At 39.5% G+C, this 22,257-nt stretch overlaps 1 protein-coding gene across 2 annotated transcripts in view; it reads left to right on the top strand.

The window, feature by feature from the left end:
- Nucleotides 1-16,895, top strand: part of PSPC1 (paraspeckle component 1) — a 71,019-nt gene extending 54,124 nt beyond the window's left edge. For both annotated transcript variants that reach the window (XM_083169929.1, XM_083169931.1), the window contains 2 exons: nucleotides 12,906-13,016; nucleotides 16,490-16,895. In XM_083169929.1, the coding sequence (XP_083026055.1) occupies nucleotides 12,906-12,935 (30 nt within the window). In that variant the 3' untranslated portion in view covers nucleotides 12,936-13,016; nucleotides 16,490-16,895. The remainder of the gene's footprint in view (nucleotides 1-12,905; nucleotides 13,017-16,489) is intronic.
- The last annotated feature ends 5,362 nt before the right edge of the window (nucleotides 16,896-22,257 follow it).

Below are 22,257 nucleotides of genomic sequence, written 5' to 3'. Positions count from 1 at the left end.
CTGGCCACTAACTATTGTGCATTTCCCCATCAAAAGATGCCCCCCATATATGCATCATTTCGTCTTTTTCTTCTCTGCTTTGTCATGGTCTTCAAGAAGGTATGACAGAAGGAAACACCCATACATGCGTGTGATATTTCTGGTGTGCCAACCAATCAGAGCTGTGCGAGAACTGATAAAAGGAGTCAGGATTTCCAAGGTACCAATCATTCTGTTCTCCATAAATTAGGGTGTATATATAGATTGTATAAGTGGTTGGGAAGATACTAAATTATATGCTGAAACTTTGAGTTTGCCGTAACTCACTCAATAATGAACCTCTTGAGTAAACCACTGGACAATGAGTGGGGCTCAGATCATTTGATCATTATTGCTCAAGCCCTGGCCAGTCCCACCTCTGGTGTGACAGCAGGGCTGTTGTGAGAAGATGGAAGAATCCTGTAAGCCATATATATATATATCTTGTTTGTGAGGTAAGAATAGAAATCAATGGGTTTCTGTGACTTACTATATTCCAGCAATTAATTTGCATTGCATTCCTTGTGGAACTTTTAATGGACACCTAGTGTACTTAGAAATGTAGCTCTGAACAGCACTCTCATTTATAGCCAATACCTCTTTTACAGCTACAGATGTGTCCTCATACACCTATCTGTTTTGTGCTACAGTTTCAGTTTTGCTACTTTTTTCCTCAGTATTGCACCTTGCATATGGAGCCTCAGCCATCTGAGGTTGCATATTGTAGGAAATAGTGTACAGTTGTAGAAAAAGTGTAATGATGCATGATGTAGGTCACTTGTATCTGACACTCGCCTTTTTGCACATAACTGCTTAATTTTTTCCCCAACATTTTTGCTTATCGTATGCTGTGCATTTACATTTATTTTCTTTGTAGCAAAGGAATTGGTATAAAGTTGCAGACTACTCAATATGTATGACCGAGAACTTGTCTGGAACCGGTTTTATCCTAAATTGTTAATGCTTTTTCCTCCATTTAGTGCCTGCAGTCACCTATAGGATATTCGGTATTTAGCTGTGCCGAAACTCTATTGCTAAATCTCAGTCAGTGATGTGCAATACAGAACTATCTGGCAACATTTAAGGATAGTTGTTTGTGGACACATTTGTATAATAAGCTTAATTTAACAAATATAAAAAAAAAAAAATATATGTGTGATATACTATATATATCTCTCAATTAAGTATATTTTTCTGTAATTTTATAAAGGTTCTCCTGGTAACTAGATAGCTTGATCACATGCAAAGATCTATAACTAGTATTGATTTTGTTTTAAATACTACGTGTGAATAATTTTTTTTTATTTTTTTCCGTGCCCCTTCAATGTTTCCAGTGATTAACATGCCCAGACTTCCTTGTTGACTTTTGCTTGCTGCTCAGTTTATTTACATTTTTTTTTTTTCTGTTTTATTTTAAAATAACTTTTCACAGTTGCTATTCCTAAAATATCTTTGAGAAAGTGACATTACTGAATTATAAAAACAAATAATTTCAGAGGGGATATATTGGCGTGTTATTCCTATATCTATAGGGCTAATTTCAAAGCTATATGCTGGTGGGCATATACTGTATATTAGCCATGTACATTGAAAGTTGTCCATCGCACCTCACTAAGGTATCAGGCAACCTAGCAATGATGTTGGACTCTGCCATTTTGAAATAGATTGCACTGAATTAAGTTGCCATCATAGGCTTTCTGTAAGTAATCAAATTATAAAAAGCCATATACCTGTCTGTTTTCTTCAGTTTAAACCTAATTCCCGTTAAATTGCATAATTTTTGGATCTATAAGTTCAGCCAAACCCAGTCAACACCTGTTGATTTCGAAAGATGGTAAATATGGATACAAGGTCAGGTGTAGTCATTCAGCCAGAGCAGACGGCATCTGAATTTTCTGTTTTGACCCTTAACTACAATTACTTAACCCTTACAAATTTAGTTAAACGGGTATGTTAAATCTGACTAATCGTTGTTTAAGCAATGGAGTTGGAGAGGCTTCTATAAAACCTGCTTGAAGGACAATACTGCCATTTTGTATTTTACTTTTGATCAAAAATTTAAGCTGATAATAGAGTCTATTCTACTAAGGGGGTATTCAATGTTTCCTAATATTTCCGATCCTTGGAAATATTGGTATTTGAATATACAATCCCAGCCATTTACGCCCATGAAACGGAATTGGCAGGCTGCAAAGTCGAAAGTCAAATCTGCGTTCACGGAAATGGCCGCTAAATTTTCCAATTAGCTGCTTTTTCCGTGGAAAAAAATAGGATTCAGGAATTGCAAATTCTATCTATTTAGTGCGGAAACTTCTGCAATTTTGTTGTACTTCTGTGGACTGGCAACATTAAATATCCCCCACTATAGTATATACACTCTCAGATTTCTCATATTTAGTTGCCGTTTCTAAAAACTTTAACATGGCTTCAATATTTTTATTCATATATTTTTAAGTCGCTCAATTCAGAAAAAAATCCTGATGTAAATACAGAAAGATACTTTAGTAATTTTGCAAAGGCAGCGTTCTTTTTCAGATATACCAACTTATTGATAGTCTTGGGTGCTTTTTGTACCGTTGCGAAAAAAGTCTCATTCATAATTGTAGAACATGCTAATCTGATTTAAAAAAAAAAAAACGAAATTTAAAGATGAGGGAGACTGGCTATTTTTTTTTTAGTGCTTGCTTCTCAAGTGTGTGTTTGTGCGCTCTGTATATAGTGGATTAAATATTGACATGCATTTTACTTTCCAGGACCCCTGTTTACAAGAGAAAATATTTACATAGCTGTGAAAGCCATTCATTCTTTATGGATGATTAATTTGGTTTAAGGAAAACAAAATAAATTATTTTAGACTTAAACTCAGGTAAGTTCTGTAAATGCTCTACTATCCCTAAGCCGTTCATAGGGAAGCAAGTTATAGCTGGAATTATTCACTTTCCAGGTGGGGTAGTTTTTAAACTATTCTTTTTTTCTTACAGCAAATTATAAAATATCTATTAACTTGGTATTCTTCTTGAATCTTTTATTTCTCATTTGTATCAGCATACAACTTGGTTCTTGGCAGCTGCTGAACTTCCAACCGAAGTCCAACAGAGATTCCAACCACAGGATTTATTTTTCTGCACAATCGCATAGACTTTGTTGGCCAGTGCCATTTCCACAAATTCGATATTACATAACTCAATAATTATATTATTTGTCTCTATAAAGTAGGAAGTTTGCAAAATACTGTAGATAGGATTATTATATTGGAATAAGTTCATCGCTTTTGATATTAGATCTTAACTCTCTAAAATTTCATATATGGAATATGAAAGTAAAATAACTGATTAGTGCAAGTTCTGTCGACAAGGAACATTACCACAATATTTTGGTAACTTTTTAAATTGAGGTATATTTTGGAATTCTCCTAAAATGTTATCCCAATAAGTTTTTTGTTATATTTGCGCCTAAAATATTATTAAATAGGTATTGTATTTTATTTATTTGAATCCATTCTCTTTAGATTTTTAGTGGCTCTTCCAAGAAATAAATGTTCTTCTGAAAGGGCTTTATATTTTTGTGCCTGTGAGATAATTGAATATGCAACAGCCATTTTTGACAGGTGTAAATCGTACCTAAGAAACTTTGGTATAATCTGTTTGTGTGTTACTTTTTGTTTGCTTGCTCCACAATGAGGTGTGCTCAGAAACTAGCTAACCATAATTACTCTTCTGCACATAGCACACCTCAATAGATGCTTGCATTGAATCCATTCTTTTGAAAGTACAGTAGGTTAGTTTCCAAAAAGTCTTACATTCAAAGTCTGCTTTATGAATGATGGTCTACACATTTCATTTATATTTCGATATTGCCATTAACACCATTTAGAGATGCTTTCTCATATACTTATTCAATTTGCACCTCGTGGGATTAACATGCGGTGTACCTTTTCCCTCACCTTTTTCTTTTTCCTCCGATTTGCTTCTTAAGCTCTACATGCTGCACAATATATTGCTCAATATCCCATTTTGGTCGCTGATAAAAAATGAGACTCTACCAGGGGAAGCCGGTGGTTGTAGGAGCATTCTGCTCTGATTAGCAACACCTCAGGGATAATTGCGGAGCGCACTCCCGGTGACAGTCGTCTCCTACACACGGGGGTGTGTGTCCTTACCATGCTTAAGCTATAAACCAGCACTGTCTATCGACTACCATTTCATTAATTAAATAGACTAAAGGCTCCCATCCACCAAAACAAGATTGGACCCAACCGTCTAATCTCGACGGGTCGTGCAATGGATTGTGTGCACATCGCTCGCACACAATCGCACGATACGTACTCCCGCTGGTTAAGTCTGCCCCCAGATGAGACGTTCTGCACGTCTCATCCATTGGCAGTCATTACGGTCGCACGAGGGAACGTATGTGCTTTAAAGCACATACGATCATTGTAATAGGCAAAACCAGTGCTTGTGGCTTCCAATCCTAAAATGTGACAAATGGAAGCAAATCTTGTTCCTAAGCACATAACTGAACCTAGGGTTGACATATAAGAATAATTTAATATAGTTTCATCGATTTTTAAGAAACATTTGGCCTACGGGTGCTGAAAAAAAAATGGATTCATTTTAAAACTGCGGTCTTATGCCCCTTTCAGACCGCACTTTTAATTGAAATACCGTTTAAGGACAAAAACTGCATTGAAATACCGTTTAAGGACAAAAACTGCATTGAAATACAGTTTAAAGATATGAAGTGTGAAAGAGGTTTTAGCTGTCTGACCCGTTTTTAGATACGTTTAAAAATACCGGGTCCAGGCCGTTTTTGCAGTGCGAAAGCATTAAATGCTTAAAGTTTTCGAGTAGATAAAGAGAACTGTATCCCAGATTAAACCTGTGTTTCTCATACATCTGACCGTATGCTTGCAACGTCAATTCGTAGCTAAAGAAATAAATTCTAGTAAGATGTTTTCATGTTGTTCACTCCTTTTGGGTTGTGTATATTATATGCAAGCTTTATATCTACTGTTGGACCTCCAAAATTCAAGGACTTCTCTCTGAGATGTCAATATAACATGGTCGTGTAATGTAGCAATTACCAAGTGTGTTTTTCACAACATTCAAATGACCAGGAAGTTTCTTACTGTTCCTAACATGATGAAAATATTGTAGTTCTCAAGAATTAGAGTGAAAAATGTCTAGTATAATTGTCATATTATATGTGTAACAAGTTCTTGGTATGCTATCTGTTAAAAAAAAAAAATATATATATATATTTCTCATTCTGATAAATTTTGTTTTAGCTTATCCCCCTGTGAGATACTTTTTGTGTCGAAGTTCACAGGAATTTGCAGTGTTCCAAAACAACTGCCATAAACCATGGCAGCCGTGTGTATGAAAGAAACTTAGGAGGGCTTGCGTAAGTAAGGTAATGACCTTTTCTTATATGAAAGCTTTCACAATGAATTTGTTTATTTTGATTTTTCAGGGCTTTGTGTGGTTTTTTACATTTTATTTGATGTATTTCTGATACAATACCAATCGAAGGGTATGCTGGAAAGTCTACATGTAGGCAAGCACCTAATTCTGAATATTTACGGTATTTTCATTTGTTCTTTAAATTGCAGGCACATTATAAACCTGTCACTCTGCAAACATTATGTACATTTTGTTCTGAAGGTGTTTGTGGGGTGGTTTTTATTTCCAAAGATTGACTTTCTTCCCTGTGATCATACATTAAAAAAAAAAATGTAAGAGGTGGGGTTCTTTAGATGGGTAAAAATAGTGAACGTATGGTCACTTTATTTTAAGGCAACTTGTGAAATACTTCAGATTTGTTTTTCCTAATAGTGTGGGATTTGTTTTTAGTTTTGTTATTTTTTTATTTTAATTGCATACTTGTGCTGATATTCTTATGGTAAAGTTGTGTACACACTATACGCTATGCAACTTCAAACTCCTAAGCAAACAATATTGTGCATACGCACTGAACGATGTAGTTCAGTGACGCCATCCAGACACCGCCCCGAAGATGGTCTGGTTCCTGAGGATTTGACTCCGTGCACAGACAACAGGGGGAAAGGGCGGTCGTCATTGCCCTGCGGGAGCATGCATCGTGTGTGTGCATACACACTAGATTTGCATGATATCGTTAAGTTGTCATATACGCACCTTAAGAATGTGTTTTTGATTTGAGAGTAATTAATGTGCATTCAGCATTTTAACATAACTAATGAGTTTATTAATTCTAAAGAATTGGCCAAATATATTTTTAATCTGCCAAACACAACAATTCTGAGATTTTTTTGTTTAGTTTTTTTTACTTTGTTTTTAATGCGAAAACTTAAGGACATAAAATAAGGAAAATAACTCTACTAAAAATTATAACGTGTCCACATAATTATGGGTGAGGGATGACTAGAAGTGGATAGAGTGGCAGCATTTCAAAATCTAGTCACCCAGAGGGAAGTTTGAGTTTGGCGCCCTCCCCTTTAAAGAAGAAAAAGGGAAAACGGTACTTGTTTCCTAGCACGGCGCCACTGATGTAAATTGTATGACATCGGGTCGGAAAAATCAGTCGCATCGCATGCGACGCGACAGATTTGACCCGATTTTTAATTGTACAGCCACCCTGATGGCTGATTACAATGTTAAATGGCCCCCCAGACCCGATTTTTAATTGTATACCCAACCTGAGGGGTAATTACTATGTCAACTCCAACCCAAAGCATGGCGAGCGCAGCGGTATGCGTCCTCCGACTTTTTCATACCCCCACTATCCACGTTGGCGTGGAGTTGATTTTATATAGTGTGGCGAGCGCAGTGAGCCACTGAGCCCGAAGCGTGGCTTCGGGCTCGGTGGCTCGCTGTGTTCGCCACACTATATAAAATCAACTCCACGTGGATAGTGGGGGTATGAAAAGGTCAGATGACGCGTACCGCTGCACTCGCCACGCTTCGTGTTTACGTTTATCGTGGCTTTGCGTTAACAATGGGGGCATTTGACATAATATTAAACCATCAGGGTGGGTATACAATTAAAAATCGGGTCTGAGGGACCATTTAACTTTGGGTACAATGTAAAATCTGGTGCGTCGCGTCACATGCCATTATAATGGCATGCGATGCGACCAATTTTTTAATTTATGGGAAACTTCTTTAAAGCCCTAAAATCTGGTCGATCGGGTCCCATCGCATACCCTAAGTTATGGTATCCGATGGGACCCGACGGGCGCCGTGCTAGGAAACAAGTGCCGGGAAAACAAATATGGTGTGTTTCGGCATTCACCGGCGGGTCCCATCTGACAGTCCAGCTGCAGTGGCACCACTGCTTGATGCAGCACAGGCTGAGTGATACCAGGCAGGAGCCATCCTGATCCCTATTGCAGGTGTTAGCAGGGCTCCTGGTGTACAGTGGATTAACTCTGGTATGCAGCAACAGCTTTGTGCTGCATCTCTCCATTGGACGAGCAGCATACACACTTGAATCCTGCTTTGAACCACGTAGGTGCTGCTGTACATGCAGTTGCCCCTTTAGGACTTGGAGCCTGATGGCAATCTCCTCCATTGCTTTTGAGAAGTACACCCCTGAACACCAACAAATGGGTATACTCCCCATTATGTCTTACTGTTTTAGACAGACTTGTTGAACCACAAGAGCCTTCAGCGTTTAGGCTGTTCTAGGTGTTCTCTTGCTCCATTTACTTAAATTGACTAAATATATAGTAAATACCAGTACTTTATGGTTAATGGTACTGCTGTTATTAGAATACATTATAAAGAACAATCCATCTATATTTTTGAGAATCCAGCAACTGTGCCTGTGTTTGAGCCATACCATTAAAATGACTGACTTTTTTTTTTTTTTCTACATGCTTAGATACAAAAAGTAATTCTTCATCAAAGTCAAGCAAGTGCAAAATACTTGTCCTCTATTATTACAATCTTGTTCAATAATTGTCATTGTACTGTCTAAGCAGACATTAGACTTTTTGATATTGGTGTCACCTGTTTTTGTTTACATATTTTGCATAACAAGTTTTTGGATTATGCGTGGATTTATGTCCGTAACTTGGAGGCTGAGCTGTCAGCAAAACAATAGCTTGCAGAGAGGTTTAGTAAACCAAACTTAACAGAAGAGTGATATCATTCTAGTATTCTCTATAGTGCCAGTTCTAATACAAAAGGGTTTAATCAGAGGTGCTTCCTAAGGGCCCCCATACATTAGGCCGACTTGTCTGAAAGACAAGTCGGACCTAATGTCCTCTGAGCTCTTCCGGCAGCTCCCCGGGAGAGCTCACTACGATTTGGCACTTGATGTGTCATTTTTCACATGGGATAAATTACATGCAATTTATCCCATGTAAATTCCCGGGGAGCTGCAGGGGGTCTGGAGTCCGAGCTGGATGGTATCCAGGGTGGGCAGGAGTCTCCACAGTGTCCGGCTGGATGGTCACTGCGGAGACCGTGCGGTCAGCGGCGGCAGTGTTTTGAAAACAATTCAAACTATAGGCTGGCCGCTGAGAGAGGATGCGCTCTCAACCAATCAGCGACCTCGTTGATGATTGGCTGGGAGCGCTCTCTCCCTCAGCCAATCAGCGGCAGGCCTATCGTTTGAATTGTTTTCAAAACACTGCCGCCGCTGACCAGCGCAGTGTTTCTGCAGAGCCGCCCCGGACCCTGCACTTGCCGCCCACCCCGCCGCCCCTACTACAGACTAGATCCCAAGTCGGGTGATCGGACGTACAGCAGGTCTGACCACCCGACGCAGATCCAAATCCGACTGATCTGGCCGAAATCGGACCAAAATCGGCTAGTGTATGGGCAGCTTAAGTTCCTGATTTAAAGTGAGGATATTTCATAGCAAATATATCATGGCTGTATTTTTGGTCTGACACCACCTTTAACCTCCTGATGAGAGAGAGAGAGATTACTTCAGGAGAGGTGAGTTAACTTAAGGTTGAGTTTTCCAGCCCTATTAAACCATTGTTCCTAAAAGTCCTTGCTTATCTATAGTTTAAAATTGTGCAATTGCACTGCAGCTTGCTGAAGCAAGCTTGTGCTGGGAATTAATTAGTCATTGCCATTTCCTGTTTCTCAACTGGCGTTGGTATTTCGACCGCCGAGATTCTGACCGCCAGCATATCATACCGGACCCGCTGCATTTGCTGCTTGGCTGTGTAATAATTGTAGTCTCTGATCACGGGAGCACAGCTGGAGATGAGGGAAAGTGGCAATTTTCAGAAACTAGTAATACAGATCTAACATGTTAGATCCAGGATGCATCTAATGGTTAAAAAATTTAAAAATCGTTAAACCATCTCGCAGCAATTCTGTGATCTATGTTCTGGCTACAAAATTATAAAAGATCCTTTCTCATAATGAGTTTATAAATATTTTCATGAGGAGACCGAGGGGGTACATTTATTAAGCTCGGTGAAGTGTTAAAGTGTCTGTTTTTTATCACTGGTCAATCAGCTCCTAACTGTGAAGTTACAGGCTTGGTTTGAAAAAGGACAGGTAGGAGCTGATTGGCCGATGATAAAAAAAAAAAAACAGACACTTTATCACTTCACCGAGCTTAATAAATCTACCCATCAATGTGAGCAGAATTGAGTGAAAATTTAACGCAAAGACAGTGAATGAGGGATGATAGGGATATGCAGGTTTATTTTACTTAAATCTGTAGGTGAGGTTGCACACAGCTGTTTGGGATGTTGTGCTGCCAAATGACTGATCCACACTGTGCACTAGACCAGCTCTTCCTTCACTTCCTGGTCAGGTAATATCACATGCACAGCAATGCAGGTAATGTACAGACCCAGTATTCCATCTTTTGAGTGGATCATACTTTGATCTGGTTGCTTATGGTCCAGTGGTTTTTTTTTTTTACAGTTAAAATGCACACGTTTTACAGCTTTACAGGCATTGAGATATATACTGGTTGTTTCGTCTGTTTACCCTACGCACTGATACTATGGGGTATATTCAATGCAAAATGGTGAGCTATGATGGCGAGCAGTGCCGATAGCTAGCCATCTTGGCTTGCGGGTCACTATTCAACTGACCCCTACTTCACTCGCGTGTTTCCACCTCGCTGGTTCTTTTAAGCAAGGTGGAAACAGTGAGTGCGGGCGTCAAAATGGCGAGGCTCGCCACTATATGCAGTGGGCTTCCCCGGAACATAGAATACGGCGAGCGGCCGGTGAACGGGTTATAAACGGCAAGGACGGGTTGTTTTCAGCAATCAAAAGCAAGCCATCCTCGCCAAATAAACCCCCTCGCCGGTGGCATTGAATAACACCCATTGTCTTTCTCCCCCTCTCCACCTTTGGCCATCAGTCTCACAGGCAATATACAGGTAACAGCTGAAATAAACATAAATGTAATCTGTCATATCTTTGAAATAGTCCAAGCCAATTACTGAAAAAACTAGGTAGAGGTGACTATTTGGGGACTCCATATAACCCGACAGACCAGATGATTGGCTGTCCCCAGGCAGATGATTCATTGATAAAAATGGTTATGGGTATGTTCTACATACGTATTGCACCCATACTTTTCTTTTTGATGAAATAATAAAATATTTCTCCAGATACTCTCACTTTTGTCCGGACATTTTCTCATGGTTCTTGCTGGACAAAGACTGGCTCTGGCCTCAGTCAATGTAGGAACATCCTCATTGGTATATGCAGGTCTCATCTTTGAGCCGCTTGCCTTCTAATCTAGTAGCTCTAAACATCCGTATTTCCAGAGTGTGTTTATCTATCCGCATTATACTTTTCTATTCTGATTCTGCTTACCTGACACACACCAGCGTTTAGAAGAAATCACATTTTTCAATTAATTTTCCGTGCAAAGTATCAACTGTACTCGTTACCAGCCTGTCAAATTGGTGGCACAACTTTAGTGTATTATGTGCATAGGAAGATGTGCACTGCTAAATATAGCAGCTCCTTGAATTGCTCTGCTGGGGGTCATCTAGTGGCTCCTGACTCGCACCATTCTTGAGTTTCCCTCAATAGAGATGAGGGGTACCATTAGCCTTTTGAGGTGCTTATTAATCAATGTGTGCACTTGAAACTCTAGAATGCCATTTAGATTAATGCCACAACTGTCCAGGTATTGATGAACAAATTGGGAGATGTGATTGTGGCATTTGTGCTTTGTTTTTTATATACTTTTAAAAAATTGCAAATGGATGTAGCGTTGCTTAATTGTTCTGATGAAAAGGCTTCGCTTCATCCTCCAACAGGAGTAGTTTTATGAAACCTCTAAACTATTGGCTTTTTTTTCCTTGTGTATTTAGCTGTAGCTACAGTAGTTACTGATCTATAGATCAAAGAAAATATATCAAGATTAACCAATAACTATCTTCTTGACTTCAAATCCATATTTGTGGAACATTATTCCTGAGACGTGTTTTGTAACCTGTTCACAGAAAGTGTTAACCAAATAGTCAGTACTATTTGTGTTTCTAAGTTACACCAATTGATTCTCAACTGTTGAAATAAATTATAGATTTGAAACTTTATCTACAGTACTAGATGTCTGCAAATGGGGTATCCCGTTATCGTCAAAAAATCATTGAGTGCAAATTTTTTAAATTTTTTTTTCCTTTTCCCAATATTTCAGATTTTTTTATTTTTTTTGGTTGGGGCAATATTATTAGGTCGCGCAAAATAAATGTGTTTTCTTGTGAAAGACACAGGTTCAGTCAAATGTGTGTGTGTTTTCGCACTCATGCCCCCAAAAAGCCGGCGCTTATCTGGGATTAGGTTTTGCCTGCCTGAGGCAGGAGAAACCAAATCCCTGGTATACCATGGTTCGCACCAGCTTTTGCAGGACAATAGGATAGCCTGAGGGTTAATCCATTATCCAATGATAATTGTATACTCTCTTAAAACTAGGAAAGGGTCAAATAAATTTGCTTTGAAATCCTGGTGGTTTTTTGGGGTGATGTGTGAAAAGCAGCGAGCGTCCAGTTACTCCTGCCAACAAAATTGCATATCACACCATCTAAAATGATGTGATGAGATTGGGTGCAAAAACAATTGAATCTCCCCCTTCGAGATGAGGGCCCTGCTCGCAAGCTTACAGTACACTGTGGCTGGAAATAGGATTTTGATACATAAGGATATTGGATACAAAATTGAAGGTACTTGTTTAGTTTCACGGCGGCCTATATATCGAATGCAATATCGGCTGATCCAATGCGATTTTTTTTTTACCTGTTCATAACCCCACTCTCCACTACGCATGGAGTTGATTTTATATAGTGTGGCGAGCTCAGTAATCCGCATCCCCTCACGGGGCTCGCTTCGGGCTCAGTGGCTTGCTGCGCTCTCCACACTATATAAAATCGACTCCATGCGTAGTGGATAGTGGGGTTATGAACAGGTAAAAAATCGCATCGGATCAGCCGATATCGCATCCGATATATCGGCCGCCGTGAAACTAAACAAGTACCTAATTGAATGTTGGGGTAAAAAAGGGTATTGGTGGGCTGTATGATCCAGCAATATTAGTCTGTGGTGAGATGGTTGAGTATACGCATGTAAGTTTAAAAAAATAAAATAAAATTATTTGAGATCTGTGTACAGATGTGGTAATCTGTTTAGAATATTTATTTAAACATAATTTATATTAAGTAGAGAGGCCTACTAAGTGAAAGTTACACTATTTTCAAGGTTAGTTAAATATATTGTTAGTATAAATGTGCAAACATTGTTAGTTTAATCTCACGAAGACACGGGGCACAAATTTATATTATATTAACTCCACTATGCTCCAACATCATTAAGAGTTATTGCCCGAACTTCTGTAACTGGCATATTATGGTTTGCGAGTTTAATCTGTGCATCCAACGTCAGCATTTCTTAAGTTTTCTTTTTCTATTTTCAGGGCATCCTCGTTGACCTAGATGGTGGGTAGCATGAGAAACACTGCTGCTTTTCTGTAACTGGACCAAAAGTGTTCACAGATGGAAATATCAGGAGGCCTCGTTATTTTCCGGTAAGAAAGCTAGACCTAAACCATGAAAGTTATTCAAACCTGTTGAAAACTTTACTTTGCTTTACCAGGTTATTGCACCTGATACTACCATGGTATTCTCTCAAAATGCATTGAGTGTGACCCCAGGCTTTGTAATAATCAATGCTGTAAAACATTATGTACCAAAAGGAAACGGACCCTTTGCAATGAATGGCTAATAATATACCTATTCCTTTACGGCACTGATATTGGTAACACATTTAGCACTTTATCTGAATTTATAAAACCCTGCAGATTGCGGATTTAGGGGATGATTCAACACCATTCGGAACGGGGGGGGGGTGTCTGTGCTTGCGCAAGTGTATATTTGCGTATGTGCAGACCCCGGCAACGAACGGCTTCAGCGAGTTACACAAGTGCCTGGCCTTTCGTTGCAGGGAGAGAGGAACAGATGGCTACGGGAACAGGGCTAACCCATGGGAAGGCCCAGCATTTTATGAAAGTCACATGGGAACGCAGTCGGGCCGGTGTCTGGCGTCACATGTAGTCAGCCCCCTTGTCCCTTCTTCCAACAATGATCAACTATTCTTTGGCTGCCACCCTTTGGAATGGTTCTCCTCAAACGTTCAACGATTCCATCTTCTCCACAGGGGTCTGCACTAAGGGCAACTCCTAATATCCCAGAGATGATTTAAGATTTCTTTTTTGCATAACCAACAATTGATTCCTAGAGGGCATCCTGAAATTTTCCACTTGTAGCTCACTCTTGGCATCCTGTGTTTTAGACACACCCTAAATTTTGCCAGGTCTTATTTACATTTTCTGATATACAAACTCAAATTAAGATTCAGTGTTCTGAGCTCTAAAGATCCTGACAGTTAGCTGTTTTCACCCAAACTACAGATCGTGTTCTTATCTATCGGCAAATGCTATTATTAACACTAACAGCGTGAATTGCTAAACCAAAAAGAAAGATGAAAAAGTTCTAAAATGAAAACAATTAGACAAACTTGACATTTTTAGCAATGAACTTGTCATGGATATATACTCAGATACAGTCCTGTTGGAAAGTTTTGGGTCAAACGCTCTGTTATCTGTCTCCCCCTCAGCCTTTTCCTTTCCTTTTTTGCTCTTTCTCTTTTGTGGATTCTTGCTTTGTCACTAGGTCGTTCTCCTCCCCTCATTTATTTTATTTATTTACAATTTCTTATATAGTATAATAAATTCCATTGCCCTTTACAATTGGATCAGTGATAGAACAAACTGGGTGGTAGGAGAGCCCTGTTTACAAGTTTGCAATCTATCCTAGTGCATTTAACAAAACGTCCTCTTTCTTCTATCTTTAGATAATGGATACGATCAATTAATAGGTAACTTAGCCATATTTCATGTATATAGGAATTTACCAGAACATTCCAGAAGGTGAGACATGTGAATATTCTAGGTGTCCACTACACATTTCTTCTAGAATACTTCCCCACCTTATATAAGTGATCGGCCACTGTCAGTTGATAGTGTTGCTTCTTGTGTCTCATCTGTATAGCTCAGGAATTAGACCCAATCTATCAATGGCCTATTCAGAATCCGCACCAGAAAGTGTCCCCATTATTGCTCTTATAGGAATGGCAGTTGAGTGTTCATCTGGCATTGACTAGCCCACAGAGGCCCTTTACCCGACACACCCGCCCACACCCTTTAAAAAAAAAAAAAAAAATTAACTTAACCACTACACACTTCACCTTTAAATTCTCCTAATACTTTTGTGTATTTGCCCATGTTGCACTTTACCTTGTTTTGTTTTTTCATTATATTTAATGCTGTTGTTACATGTAATTTAATGAGCAACCATTTGACCTTATGAACATGTTAATCTGCTGTTCAAAGAGTCAATAAGTGTAAAAGATTCTATTGATTTTGTTACCTCCACATAACTCATCAATTTAGACCTTAGACCAGCCTGTTTCATCCAAAGCCCGGTCTGCTGTATATCAGTGGTTCTCAACTACAACCCTCACTTACCTCTCATCAGGTTATGTCTTGAGGATATCTGTCTGGAAGCATGTGGGTTAATTACTGACCCAGCTATGACAAAGTCAACATAGACAAAAGCACTGAAAGCTGGTGGACAAGTTGGCGCTTTTAGACACTGCTTATCAGACGTTCATGAAGGAAAGGTTTAGTGATGTATGAGGCCCATATGTAATATGTGCAGTGACTCCCCTTAATGGATCCTTTTGGATTAACTTGGAAGTTTTTCCCTGACCCTAAAAGGCCCATACACACTGGGCGACTTTGAGCTAAAAGCAGCTCAGTTTTGTCTGTGGAGCTGGTTTCATCTCCAAAGCCGCCCAGTGTGTACTGGGAAGCAGCACTGATGTGCACACCCGCATCATCGCTTGCCCGGCTGCTCATCTGCTGGTATTACTAGCAGATGAGCAACGGAGTGGATGGCTTTCCCATTGCATCCTGCTATGGAAAGGTGCCCAACTCCAACACAGTGTTTATGGACATTTACTGTCGGCAGTTAAGGAGCTGGACATACGAAGCCAAAATCTTCTTGCTTCTGGCCAGATCTATGGGGCAAATGCAGGGGATGGGATCCTATGTGGAAGCAGAGCAGTATCTAGCGACTTCCATCAGGGGCATTCTCTGGAGTATGTGTTTTATCTTTCTAGTCTTATTAGGAACCACAGTTTTAACATAGTATCTCTCCAGCCCACTTATTGAGCTCTATCACCCCACCCCTTCAGCACTGCTCTTTCTTTTTAATCTCACAGTGGTTTGGTGAACAGCCCTTGTTAGCAATTGTCTGGCCTCTACAGCAGGCATTGCCAACCTCTATCTTCCAATCACGCGAACAGTGCAGGTTATAGTGATATCCAGACTTCAGCACAGATGGTTACATCAAAATAAATAAGCCACATGTGCTCAAACGTGGATATCCCTATTAGTTGGACTGTTAGTGTACCTTTTAGGACTGAGGTTGGGAAAGCCTGCTCTAGTGCAACCACATTTGCCATTATTGAATGTAATTGGCATAATGACAACACTAAACATGGTCTCCGCTCAAATTATAACATAAACTATATTGTGTATCTAAATTGATTGTACTTCGCTATTAACAAAAGTTTTCCTATTCAAATCAGAGCACCGGTATGTTTGAGGTCACATTGGGTGTAATCAGGTAGAACAGCTGTAAACAAATGATCTTAGCTTACATTATTATTGTAAATTGCAAAGGGATAGGAACAAACGGCAAGCATTAAATTATGGTCTGCAGTTTTTTTCTATGGTTACTGATTACACGGTTAATGGTTACAAAACCTACCTTTCACATTTGTACGGCCGTTTTGAGAACTGCCGGTTTCAAGCAGTCTTATATTAAAGGAGGTTTTCTATTTTCAGTTAATTTTAGGAAACCTGTTATAAAACTTTTATTAGTCAAATGTATTTTGTTGAAATATTAATATACTTTTCTGTTTTTTCCTCCACAGGCTGGAAATGGAAGAAACTGGTGCTCATGGATGAGAATTTAGAAATGTTTTTTTCTTTGTTATAATTTATGATGGCTATACATTTATTTTAGTACACCATGAACCATATTCTGTAAGCAATTTCTAACATTGAATTTAACATTGTTAGTGGTTATTCCTAATGTTACTTAAATTCTAGTTTTCCTGTGCACGTAAAGGAAGGATATAAAAATTCCTGATTTATTTGCATACAAATGACAATTACTAACTAAATGTTAGAATGATACTTTCATCACCACAATGGAATCGACTCATAGTAGTAACACCAAAGTGCTTATATATGTACACGTTACATTATCTTATATGCCAGTATCAAGGATCGAATGGCTGGTGCGGGATTTTGGCAAATAAAGACTTTTATACTTTGCTTGCGCTTTGTGGTTTTTATTTTTATGCGTCGTATTAGTCAGCTAAGAAGGAAAATAGAAATGATAAAGTAGGCTGTTGTAAATCAATGACCAAGTATTTCTTTAAGTTAATAAAGAAGGTATAGAACATAAGAAATGCAAACACAACGTCAAGAAATACAAATTAAAAAATATATATGTATAATATACACTCACATCATTCTTTCGTCAGGCTATCAAAAAACTACAAAAAACGTACACTATGGGCGTGATTTAGGTTCACTTGCAAAAGCAAATTCTCGATCTCTAATGGACAAAACCATGTGCACTGCAGGGGGGCAGATGTAACCTGTGCAGAGGAAGATAGATTTGGGTGAGTTATTTATTTTCTGTGCAGGGTAAATACTGGTTGCTTTATTTTTACACTACAATATAGGGTACTTATGTAATATCTGGGCTCCCATTTTTCTTATGAGACCACGTCCCCTCGCGGGGCTCGCCACGCTTCGGGCACGGTGGCTTGCTGCGCTCGCCACACTATATAAAATTAACTCCATGCGTAGTTGGATAGTAAGGGTATGAAAAAATGGGGTGCATTTAACATGGGAGCCCACATAATACATAAGTACCCAATATAGATATCAGTTTGACGCACAAACCCCACCCAAATGCAACACTCTGCACATTTTACATTTGCCCCACCTGCAGTGCCCATAATTTTGTCCATTAGAGAGAGACTTAGCTTTGGCAAGTGAACCAGAATCAGGGCCTATATGAAAAAAAAAAAATGCCAGAGGCCTGTGAAATGTGGCTAACTGACGTCAAAAACAAGTGCTAAACCCATCACCATAGAAACTATACACAAAGTAACGGGAAGATTAAAGAAGGTACAAAGTATACAGTATTCTGCAATCAAAAATTCCAAATTGTGGAATACTGTTGAATGGTTATAATTGTATAAAACCAAGTAAAACAGTCTCTACCATTCTGCTCTAAAGGGTAAGTACAGTAGTTCCAGGTGGCACATTGCTAATCTAAATACAAAATAAAGAAAATATATATTGTGGCAGGAGAGGTACATTGCCACCTGGAAACAAACCTAGGGAATCAATAGTGGCCTGTGCCACTAATAGAGTGGCTGGTGGAAGCTACTCACAGGGTCCCAGGCATAGGTGGAAAGTGTAGATGGACTGGGTTCCCATTGGCCCCAGACCAGGTGTTATGGGATTCTTAGCCCATGAAGCTGCTTCAATCAGCCAGCACCTGGCTGCTGGGTTTAAAGCAGAGTCTCTCCCATTAGTCAGAGCTCCTGATAGCAGTTAGTGTCCAGGTGATAGGTCTGCTATGGACAGTGGGATCCAGGATGCTGGGACCTGAGCGGATCCTGATTAAGTGAAAGAGAGTGAGGCAGGGCCTAACCTCCCTGATTGCTTATTTGTCACTTTATGTTTGAGCAACCTGAATAAAAGGTATTTGTTTTTGCACAAGCCTGGAATCGGTCAATGGTGGATTTTTGTAGCAGAGCACACACTAGCAAGAAACCTGTTACAAAATACAAACCTAGATAAAATGTTTTTTACACAATGTTAAATGCACAAAAAAGTTTGAAAATGCAGCGAGACTCCAGTTGAAGTAAAATGTGATGTTTCCCCTTCATTGCAAGTCAGGGACATGATCAATAATAATTCAGTAGCATAAAGACCCCAAACTATGCTTGGCCGCCAAGAAGTGCCTAGCTACCGGCTGACCATGTTTCTTTAGCAAAGCCTTTCTAATTGCACTCCGATAAAGAGACATCCGCTCTTTGTACATTCTGTCAGTCTTTCTAACATAATTCTTGCTAGAAGGAAAAGTAATGAGCTATATAAGGAACTTAAGCAGCCCATACACGCTGCTTTGTGGGCTTGCTTTCCGTGCTGTACTAGCACGGATTGCATTGCATGTGCATCCGTTGTGCATGCAAAGTGATGAAACCGAAGTACAAAAAGTATGTGCTTGCACATACTTTTTGTACTTCGGTTTCATCACATTGCATTGCATGCACAACTGATGCACATGCAATGCAATGTGATCCGTGCTAGTACAGCACGCCCACAAAGCAGCGTGTATGGGCTGCTTAAGCTAAAGGGATCCCCACTAACCATATAATTGCAGAATGTACAGTTGGGGCATTTAAAGTGCCCAGGTTTTCTAGAACCCCAAGACAGAGCAGGTTGGGAGATAGTTTTCTCAATGACATTCATTTTTAATATTGTCACAAAGGATTTCCCACTTGTATAACATGGCATAATTGAATTATTTTTATATTTTTACCATGTCCTCAATAAGACCTACCATTACTTCTGCAGAATGGTCCAAAATACCCCGAAAATAAGCTAAATCCTTTTGCCTGGTCCATGTGGTGCACCACAATGCTACCCCCCCCCCCCCCCCCCTCCACACACACACCTTAACAGGTATGAAACTGATGCCGCTGTTAGTGACATCCAATCACAGCTGCAGCGCATCCTCCCCTCATTTTCTGTGAATGGCGCTGGCGTGCATTATTGAAATTACTGTCAATATTAAATAACCTACCCCGAAAATAAGCCCTATGATGTTTTATCGGGGAAACACCGCAAGATATTTGAGATCAGGATCACATGTAATAATTTGTGATAAGTAGTTTGTATTTTTGTAACTGTAACTTTAGGGATCTGTGAAATAATTTATCTGGTATTTTTTAGATTCAAAAAGTCTCCTTAATTATTTGAAGGGCTCTTTCTCTTTGTTTCAACAAACTATGTAAGGAATAACCTCACATTTTTGACCATCAGGTCAAAAGAGATTATACTGCTCACCGCTGGATATATAGAAATATATCTTAACCCACAAAAAAATGGGGAAATGAAATACCCTCTTTATTTCACAGGATCACAGCTACTATGAATGAGTACATTATTACTGTCAGTGGCTTGATGTAAAGCTGGGGTAGCCAACTCGAGTCGTCGAGCGCTACCAACAGTTAATGTTTTCCAGATCTCACAGAATCACAAGTGAAGTAATTCGCTCCACCTGTGGATATTTTAAAATGTGTTCGCGAGTAATGAGACCTGTGCAGCAGCTAGGTTGTCTGGAAATTGTGAACTGTTGGTAGCTCTCGAGGATTGGAGTTGGCTACCACTGGTGTAAAGGGCAATCATAAGCCACAGATGCCAGTAGACACATCCAATAAATTCACTCAATCCTCTTTAATAATATAAGTGAATATGATGCGATTTTTATGTAAATTTAAAAAGTTAAGTTGATATTTTCTAGTCCAGCTCAAAGAATGAAAAGGTCATCAATATAGCGAAAATATAAATGTTTTGGAAAATGCTGGGTCTGAAAAAATACATTTTTCAATGATATACACATAACTAATCTGATCGCTTCTCTGATTCTACCTCATCCTCACTACCTCTGTCCGTTGGAGTACCACAAAGCTCAGTCTTAGGTCCTCTGCTTTTCTCACTCTATACCTCCTCACTTGGGAAACTAATCAACTCTTTTGGATTTCAGTATCATCTGTATGTTAATGATACTGAAATCTATCTATCCTCCCCGGAATTGTCACCATCAGTATTGCTTCGTGTCAATGAATGTCTCTCTGCCATTTTATCTTTGTCTTCTCGCCACCTCAAACTCAACATTTCCAAAACAGAATTAATTATATTCCAACCAGCCAAGAGTAGTTACCATAGTAGAAAAATATATATCTGACCTCCACAGCGCAAACATACAACTCTGCCCAGGGTGACACCAAGAAAAGCTTCCACCAAAAAAGCTTTTGAGCATATACAGAAAAAACAATTTGTAGTGAAAACACCCACTGGCGAGATGAAAAGGGGACTTACACAAAATGGATAATGTATAAGTCCAGGCGGATGGATAATTAGTCTAAAACTCAAAAGACAAGAGCAACAAAAGAGACCATAGTGTAATAGTTTCATACAATTTCCAAATGATTCTAGATAAGGTAGCAAGCTCACAAAAGTGGGTCAAAAATGTGCATATCACCAGTCTTTAAGTCACATCTGAATTAGGTTCTCCTTCTCCTCAGGTTTTTGCCTATAGGACTATAAGACGCATCCAGAAGACACGTGAGAGACCGGTACAGAGGGAATAGAAGCAGCTGCCAGCACAAACCCACATCCTGCAGACAGGATTCCTAGCTCACACAATACATGTACATACAGCAGAAGTGGAAACAAGTAACAGTAGTTGCTAAATTCTAGTGGGCTAAGCGGCCCACTAGAATTTAGCAACTACTGTTACTTGTTTCCACTTCTGCTGTATGTACATGTATTGTGTGAGCTAGGAATCCTGTCTGCAGGATGTGGGTTTGTGCTGGCAGCTGCTTCTATTCCCTCTGTACCGGTCTCTCACGTGTCTTCTGGATGCGTCTTATAGTCCTATAGGCAAAAACCTGAGGAGAAGGAGAACCTAATTCAGATGTGACTTAAAGACTGGTGATATGCACATTTTTGACCCACTTTTGTGAGTTTGCGAGTTTGCGAGTTTGCTACCTTATCTAGAATCATTTGGAAATTGTATGAAACTATTACACTATGGTCTCTTTTGTTGCTCTTGTCTTTTGAGTTTAAGAGTAGTTACCAACCTGATATCTCTATCACTGTTGAGAACACAACAATTAATCCTACTCCACAAGCTCGCTGCCTAGGGGTCATCCTAGACTCTAACCTGTCCTTCATTCCTCACATTCAACCTGTCTCTAAATCATGTATTTAAAAAAAATATCCAAAATTTGTCCTTACCTTACAAAAGACACAGCAAAAACTCTAATCCTTGCACTCATTGTATCACGCATTGATTATTGCAATAGTCTCCTTACCGGTCTTCCTAAGAAAAGACTCTCACCACTACAATCTATTCTGAATGCAGCTGCGAGGCTGATCTTCCTGGGTAGACGTTCATCGTCTGCTGATCTGCTCTGTCAGTCCCTCCATTGGTTGCCTGTATATTACCGCATTCATTATAAAATACTTCTGCTTGCATACAAAGCCATTACTCTGACTACACCAACATATCTCTTTATCTAAAAATATATCCCCACCCGACCTCTCCGCTCTCCACAAAATCTGCATCTCTCATCCACACTTATTACTTGCTCCCAATTACACTTGCAGGATTTTTGTTGGGCAGCACCCACCTTATGGAATGCCCTTCCACGCACATTAAGTTTCTCCTCTAGCCTCCAAACTTCCAAGCGTTCCCTGAAAACTCACCTCTTCAGGCAAGCTTATATTCAGGACCCCACACAACTTCCAGTAGCATTTATATATAATTGCATCCCATCAGGACTGCCTTGTAATCTGATGGGACTGCCATGCTATGGAATTC

This window comes from Crinia signifera, chromosome 2 (genome assembly GCF_055691185.1).
Source record: "Crinia signifera chromosome 2, ASM5569118v1, whole genome shotgun sequence".
NCBI lineage: Eukaryota > Metazoa > Chordata > Amphibia > Anura > Myobatrachidae > Crinia > Crinia signifera.
The sequence above is the reverse complement of the archived record's forward strand: the minus strand, read 5'-3'. Positions and strand labels throughout refer to the sequence as shown.